Source organism: Columba livia, chromosome 21 (genome assembly GCF_036013475.1).
Source record: "Columba livia isolate bColLiv1 breed racing homer chromosome 21, bColLiv1.pat.W.v2, whole genome shotgun sequence".
NCBI classification, from domain to species: domain Eukaryota; kingdom Metazoa; phylum Chordata; class Aves; order Columbiformes; family Columbidae; genus Columba; species Columba livia.
In genome coordinates this window covers 2,141,477-2,149,623 of record NC_088622.1, presented here as the reverse complement: position 1 = coordinate 2,149,623, position 8,147 = coordinate 2,141,477, and the positions used below count along the sequence as shown (strand labels likewise).

At 40.9% G+C, this 8,147-nt stretch overlaps 1 protein-coding gene across 4 annotated transcripts; it reads right to left on the bottom strand.

Moving 5' to 3' along the window:
- Positions 1–51: 51 nt before the first annotated feature.
- Positions 52–8,146, bottom strand: UBE2J2 (ubiquitin conjugating enzyme E2 J2). 4 transcript variants are annotated; one of them, XM_065037910.1, is made up of 8 exons: positions 7,921–8,085; positions 7,697–7,777; positions 6,292–6,422; positions 6,037–6,077; positions 5,097–5,199; positions 4,844–4,982; positions 4,284–4,364; positions 52–3,442 (listed from the first exon to the last, which is right to left on the bottom strand). In XM_065037910.1, the coding sequence occupies exons 3-8, from the start codon at positions 6,420–6,422 to the stop codon at positions 3,158–3,160; spliced, it is 780 nt and encodes a 259-aa protein (XP_064893982.1). In that variant the 5' UTR covers positions 7,697–7,777; positions 7,921–8,085; the 3' UTR covers positions 52–3,157. The 4 variants fall into 4 exon arrangements, with proteins under 4 accessions (XP_064893982.1, XP_005514350.1, XP_021137471.1 ...); XM_005514293.4 differs by lacking the exon at positions 7,697–7,777 and having other exon boundaries at positions 7,921–8,146; XM_021281796.2 differs by lacking the exon at positions 7,697–7,777 and having other exon boundaries at positions 7,797–7,980.
- Position 8,147: the final 1 nt, after the last annotated feature.

The following is an 8,147-nucleotide window of genomic DNA, read 5'->3' as shown; positions in this document are numbered from 1 at the left end:
TTAGATTTCTTCCCAGTGATTCCTTTCCCAAAAACAGTCCCACAGAAAGTATAAATTTTATCATGAACATTTATTATGAACAAACAACTTTACAATGCAGTCATTTCTACTCCTCAGTACATGCTTGAAGTAAAGGAACTTCCGTGACCTTGAAATCTTAGGGGGAGAAAAGTTACGGCTACACACAAACCCTGGATTTTAAGACTCAAGAGATCTTTAAAGGCGACCGCTGAGATGTCTTCTGATTGGAGCTGCAAAAACTCCCTGCTGCCTGTGACAACAACCTTACAGAAATCCATGGAATGGCAGCATGAGAGTGAAGGGCCAGGCATTTGTTCCAATATCATATACTGAGGGGCAGCGTTTCGTTTTATTACATTAATTAATGCACTGCTTCAGGGCATGAGAATATTTTTGCATGGCAAAGAATGGTTTACTCCAGCGAATGACTTTGGTAACAAAAAGATCAGATACTGCATACTATTAAAAATGCTTTTGACACAAAACAGTAAAACCTACACAAAAGGGAATAATCTTCTGTTACCAAAGGCAAGGAGATGTATCAAAATTGCGTTAAGCCATAGGTGTAAGGATTCAGCGATTGCTCCTCGCATCCAACAAACAGCACCTGAAACGACTGTCACGTCTTTCTCTGAATCCAGGCTACTGAAGAGAAACGGCAATTGGAAGTCTGGTTTGTTTTTTAAATACAACCAATCCTCAGAAAAGATGCAGCATGTCCAGGGTTTAACCAACAATTTTTTGTTTCCAATCGTGGCACTTACTAAAAACAAGAGACCCCCCCGTTCAAATACCTGGGTGTAGCTTAAGGCCAATTTCTTGTCACATAATAAAATGCCTTTTATTCAACATCTCCGTGTTTTACTAGTTATTTTGCCTTGGTTAGGTACATTCCACAAAAGAAGCAAACGCACCGTGCCCAAGGTCTCCTTGCCTTTGCCTTTATGTGGCTAAAAGAACTTTGTCAGAAGACAGACACAGACAACCAATTATAAGCTCCTGCCTGTAGGCGACGTCAATGGTAATAAAAGGCATTGTGAGAACAAACATGACTCAATGATACTGAGATCTATGAGGCAGAACAGCCTCAGCAACAGGTCCATATGCTTTGAAAAAAAAACTATCAGTCTAACAAGCCATCCCAAAAAACCCATCAGTGCAGGGAAGACATCTCCCCCTCGCTACCCAGCACAGCCCCAGACCGACAGAACCCAACTGCTTCTACACAGATACATTGGTGCTTCTTTTTTTCAAAGAGCTGATCAAGCACATACACGAGGTAAATTAAAAATAGTTATAAATAAGATTTGGTAAAAATCACAAAAAAGAAAAAAATCAAAGGCTTATAAATACATTTTAAAATCCAGCCTTTTCCAAATTCCATCCTCACACCCCACCTCCTCCTTCCCTTCCTTATCTCAGGAAGAACTGCTTTAAGATTTCTTTAGTAAAGAGCTGTTCTGCTAGCTTGGGTAATTCCTACCTATTGCAGAGAATTGGTCACATTTACTGCTGCTCTAAGCTGCATGGCTCATGGGTTAACAGTACGTTTTCCTTATAATTCGAGATACCAAGAACACACAGAGAGAACAAATCTGAAAGGGAAAATAAAAGAGTTTCAAAAAAATTCTTACATACATGAGGTAATATTTATTTGGGCTCTTAACAATACTTCAAATAAGACTATGCAGTTATTTGCAGAGCTTTTTATGCCACTATCACCCTCTGACAGTTTGTTGTGCCACGAACAGCGAGCGTGTTCTTCCCAGATGACCAGGCATCCCTGTCACTCATAGAAGGCACAGTAAGTTTGCCTCTGATGAAACAAAGCATTTGGATAAAACTAAGCAGGGAGGGGAAATCAAGCAAACTTGGTTAAAAAAGTAATTTCAGACTTCTGAACTACCCGAGGAGCTCTAGTGTTTACCCACAGTCCTGTAATGCCATCAGCAAACAGGAATTTCAGTCATCAATCGTCTGAAGGGGAATGGTGGTGAACTTACACCTAAAAGCAAAAAGCTTCTAGAATCTCAGGTGAATTAGAAGGGTTTGGGGTTTGGCTTTTGGTGGTGATGGAGGTTTAAGTTTATGCAAATCTTCAAGTAAGCAAGAACAACTGATTTTAAGGGTTTACTTCAACTAGTGACACTTCAGATTAATTCAGCTGACTCTGATGAAGCTGGTTTGTTTTTCAGACTCTCTTTCTCTTCCCAAGGGCTAGGGTCACTTCATTTACCAAAGTCCAAGAAATCCAGAGAAGATTTTCTGAATACACAATCAACTCTCCATTGGTGTGTGCAGTTTTATTATTATTTTCAACAGTGGCACCTTGTGATCAAAATTAAGTATTACAGCTTTCAAATATCACATCGCTCAGAACGGAAATCTGAAAGTGAACAAACCCAAATCGATACTGGATACGGGCATCCCCACTACAGACTGATTCAAATGCTTTTTCTTGCTAATCATTCCTAAAGGCTGACAACTGCACTTCTTGCAGCCCAAATAAAACCTTCAATTACATTGTGACAATTTAGACAACACATTTAACACACAGGGTGTTATCTTCCCACTCATCTAATCACTACTGACTAGATATGCGACGATGTTCATTCTATTTTAAAAAAGAAACCAGCAATCTTCTGTAGCATCAACGTTCACATGAACCAAACCCTTACCAAGTCCACATGAAACCTCTACTTGAATCGTTTCAACACCTGTACTAATGAAAATAAAATACGATATGCGTAAGTTGTGAAATTTTAAAAATTGTTCAATGAAGTAAAAAGCCTTATTTCCTTAAGATTTTCAAATTTCAAATAACAGATGGAGGACTGCTATAAAAATCAAAGCACTAGAAATGTTAGCGTCTCATCAATAATGCTTTGACTTGTTTGTGAGCCACTAGTAGACAGCAGCGAGGACAAGAGAATCTGTGAGCAGAACTTCTTTTAGTTTTCTGACTAATCCAAACTATTTCATTTCTCAAAAATAACCCATGAGCCAACCAATGTTTTACCTGCAACTTGGTAAAACAAGTATTTATTATCCCAGTGTCAGTCAGGTGCCCAAAGAGTCCCACTCATTCTGCAACTACCACTAATTTGGTCTTGGATTTCTTTTATCATCATCCTCCTCATTCTTGCGCTATGCTTCTCAGTACATACTTGACTGTGTAGGCAAAGGCTGCAAAACCAACTATAACGAACAAGTTCGCCAAAGCTCCGCCTAAAAGTCCATGGTTACGGTTGGCCTGTTGGAGACCCGGATGGTTGGCAGGTGCCAAGGGTACGTGCCCGTTAAGAAGGGGGATTCCGTTCTGCCCGTAGTGTGCTTCCCCATCAGGGACAACATCTGGCAAAGGGAGGGATGGGGGTCTGTTACTGAGCTCTTCTTGTGCTTTCTGTTTTTGTTTGATTTCCTGGAGAAAGGAAAAAAAAACAACTGAATGGTTGGGAGCAAAAGTCATGAAGCTACTGAATGTTTTGAAAAGATTTCAGAATAGGGAAAGGCTATGGTACACTTCTTCATACTGCAGTGTCTTTAAACTAAATTAACTGCATTACACACAGCTGTACAGACTCCCCAGCTCCTTCCAAAGTGACCTACTTCAGTACCTGACACTAACAATCATTTGGCCAAGTATTTTTGTAGTTCACATGTACGTTTTCTGAGAAGCCTTTTGTCAGAAATAAGAAATTCTTCCATCAAAAGTCTTGCATGTCCAGCTTGTTTTTAACACAAGATATTAAAACAATGAAGAAAGCAATCACAGAAGCTTAGAAGGATTAGGACTGTTAAGTATTACATGTTAAAAATCTGCCAGTGCATGGAACACAACAGCAGGTATCTATTATTGCCTTCAGAGTTCCCCAGTCACTTAGGTACCAGTAAAACTGTACTGCAGAAAATATTTCTGATTTTCTGGCATACTCAAACTCAAGAAAACACAATATCTAATTCTAAAATATTGGGACCACAACCACGTTTGCTGCACGCGCAGATCAGTCAAGGCTGTGATACCAATCCTAAATACACATTTGATTCCCTATACAATGGGATCTTTGTGTGGCAGAAAAAGAATTCCATTTCAAGATTCAAGTTTTTAACTCCTACATGTAGCAAAAGCACCTTTTAAAAGGCTTTCAAGATTGACAAAAGTAGCCATTGTCTGGGAACAGTCCTAAACAATTAGTATACAGATCTACACAGAGCAACGGAAAACCAGAAAACCAAATCATTGCACACATGACTTCCCTTACCTCCACCACTTCAGGGAAGAGCTCACAGAAGACTTTATCTTTTAAGTTAAATGCTAAGCTTTGTGCAGCGAGCTGTCTTTTCTGCGGAGGAAAAAAAGTTATTAGCAGTTGCATACAAAGTTAATACGCTTTAATTCATCAGCTGATTATTTCCCACAAGAACAGTGCAAACCACTAGCCAACTTAAGTTTCTAACATTTCATACTTGTGAATATTATTCACTACAACAGATATTTCTAGACCTAAATTATCTTCTCCATTCTTCACTTGTGGGCTTGGCATTCTGTACTAATGTGCCTGCTTGGCAGACACTTCCAGAGGAAGGACGGAGAGAGAAAGAAAGTCCTAACCATACTGTTTACTAAAAGAGATTTAAAATTCTCTAAGGGATCCTCTCCCCATTCATACACTACATAAAGTTGACTCGATTCATCTGCAGCAGGCAACAACATATTCATTTCTGAGACACCAAAACACCAGCTGCTGCTGCTGGTTTAACTTTGAGGTCCTGTTTAACATTCCCTAAGCTGCCGAAAGGTGGGTGCCGCGCTGGCACTTACTGTGAACTCAGACGTCTCTATGCTGCCCAGTGTGGGGCCCTTTTCCACCATAAAACTAAGAAGGCCCGTCAAGATCGTCGAGACCGACCAAGCCGGATTCCACGTGTCTGGGTGGAAATCGGTGATTGAAAGACACAACCTTCAAAGGGATAAGAACAGACAGCGTGGTTTAGTTTTGCGGTTAGAATGACTACACATGATACATATTGATAAAATGGTGTTAATTGCTGAAGTGTTAGAAGAAAATCCTTACCTTGTATTACACTTAAACCTTCCATTAGGTGTAATCATATAAATACTAGGAGGTTTAAAAGGAAATTCTCTGGGGAATATTAGTTTCCCATGATAATAGCCACCTGCATTACATAAAGAGATGAATTACTTATTTTGCATGAAGATAAAGTCCCAAGCTGCTACTCAAAATGGGCCAAATAAAACCCTTTAATTCTCTCCTTCTCCCCCTCACACTAAAGAGATCAAGCTCATTATCTTGTGCCTCTAAAACACAGGAATAATGATCCACAACTACAGTAGTTTCACTTTGGAGGCAATTCCCTCACATGCATATTACAAACAGCACTTTCTGTTGCCAAGTCCATAACACATTTAAGGAAAACCAGCCAAAGTGTATTTAATACAAATGGATTAGTTTTAGAAACACAAGTAACTACAAATACAATCCTATGAAGAATCCAATTTCAAAAAGCATTTTGTGAGAGACACAAAATGACACTGTGAAGTATGTGACTACAACAAATTAATCAGACTTTTACATTCCTCACTTTCTCCAGAGAAATCCATAAAGAGAATAAACGTCTCCGTTCACCAAGAACATTAGGTGGTAACAAAATGGGATTTTTTTAAGTTGTCTTTGACTGTCACATACTATCTAAAGTGAGTTATCTGCTCCAAGACCTCTAGCAATCACTTAATAGGAAGTTATCTGCCTTTAGTTTAACCTAAATGTAGGTTTGTTAGAATCCTTGATAACAGAACAATTACTAACAGTGGTACCACTACCTCTTTTCAACACGCTATCGCCCAAGTCAGGGACAGCTTGGAAACTGCACTAACAGCTTTTAGAGCTATTTACAGCAGTTCTATTTTACCCATTCAAATAGACACACAATTACTCGGGCATGCCAATCCCAACATAAAGCACAGGCACGCGTTTGCTGCATGCCAACTTTTACCTTCATAAGGAGTCATTTCAGGTCCCCGGACAACATAGTGCCTAGGACAAAGAAATTTAAACAGTATGAGTCAGCGTACAATCAGGCTTCAAATTCTCTAGAAAAATGAAGATTCAGGAGCACTTCAACAAAAGTTTCACAATTCTCCCAGACCCAAATTCCCACACAATCTGTAGGAGTGAGGGAGTTGGACTTGCAGACCTGGAAAATCTCGTTCTCTCCACAAGCAAGCAAACAGTTCCTTCCAATTCTTACCATTCCAGGATGTTGGATGGGAGGGGCTCTGCACAGATATAAGGCACTGGATCTTTCTTAATTCGCAGGTAGTCTTGTTTAAGTCTCTGAGTCGCTGTCGTTGGTGCTCTCTTATTACTGTTGTTGCTCATCTAGTTTAAAAATAAATATATATATATATATATATATAAACACAATTTCAATAGAGAGATGCAGAGCTACTATGGTTCATTGAACACAGCTGCAGATTTTTGAAAAATCTATTTTACAAAGTGTTTTTTAACTGTAAATTAAGTTACCATAACTTTTGAGTGGCAAGAACCATGGAAAATCTTAAACAACACACTCCTTCCAGACCACCGCTGTTCATATACTACAGTGAATCGCCATTGTGAAAATACGCTGCGTTATAGAACCCACTTGAACCCTGAATAACCAGTCCTGCACACATCATTATGACACTGTTTTAAAGGCCTTATACTTTTTGAGTAATTAATTTCCCTATTCAGTTTGAATATCTATTATGTAAATTCACCCGGGATTTTAATTTATTTGCTGTTTCTACACATCTAGTTATTTGAAATAAATAACAAACAAAAAAACCCACAGTAACCTTATTTGAGGTGAAGGATTGTACATTAGCTCTGCTGCCCAAGAGTCAGTTGAGGTTACAGAATGGAACTTCTGAGCCAGATCATTCTCTTCCAGGTAAACAAAGACCCCAGCCCAAATGAGACAAGTCAGTGTGAAGAAAGGAAATCCCAATGCTGCTTTCGAGACAAAACAGCCCTCACAATGCACCTACAGAACACACAGCAATTAACAACTGCTGCTTAACTCACTTTCCCCAGAGAAACTGAGCCAGTGACTTTGCTGTAAACAGGGAAATTCAGGCAAGAACAAGGAGGAAAGACTTTACAAACGGCTTGTATGAAGAGACAAGACAACGCTTACAATATGACAGCAGCATTTGATGCAAAAAGTGTGTTAAATGCCTATAACTCTTACTGTTTCTTTATTTCAAACAGACAGCCAAGTACACCTTATTAAAAAAATAACATTTAAACCACAAGCAACAATTGTATGTGGTCAAGTATTCAGACACTACTCAAAACAAACGTGTTTAATCTGGCTCTTGTCAAAATGTCTGTAAATTATTGTTATACTCCTACAGTGTTTTTCCTTGAAAGAATTCGCACTTTTTAAGTCGCAGGCCTTAAAATCATAAAATGAATAACTTTCTTCTCTTAAAAAGTCAGCTTTAACTTCAAAACACGGACTGAATCACATCTTTTTTAACGTAATACGTTTGTTCTGAGGCCTCGCCATAACGCCCCTCGCTACGGGCCGCAAAAACACATCAAAATATTTCCCAGCACTTCGTCACGGGGGTTTTAACCCCAACCCAAACCTCATCTGAAAGCACCTTTGTATCTTACAGGCGGAAACAACCGGCAGCATTTACAGAACGCGCGGCCCGGGGCCCCCATTTCGACGACACAATTTCCTAGAAGAAAGGAAAGAACCTGGCGGCCTTCGGGCAGCTGAACGGTGTCCTCAAGGAGGTGACAGAGGGCGGGTGACACCCTTCCCACAGTCCCCCCCTGAGCTCCCTCAGGCGCTCGCCCCGCCGGTCCAGGCCCCGCTCACCTCTCCCTGCTCGCGCAGGCCCCTCCGCCGCCGGACCGCCTCACCCGCCCGCACCGGGAGGCCGAGGGAAGGAGGGAGGAAGCGGGGAGAGGGCGGGAGCGCCGCAGGAGCCGGAGGAGCGGGCAGGGCAGGCCCGGACCCCCTCACCTCCCGCTGCGGCGAGCGCGGCTCAGGCCAAGATGGCGGCCCGGCGAGGCGGAGCCTGCGCGGCGCCGGCGGCGCCTTCC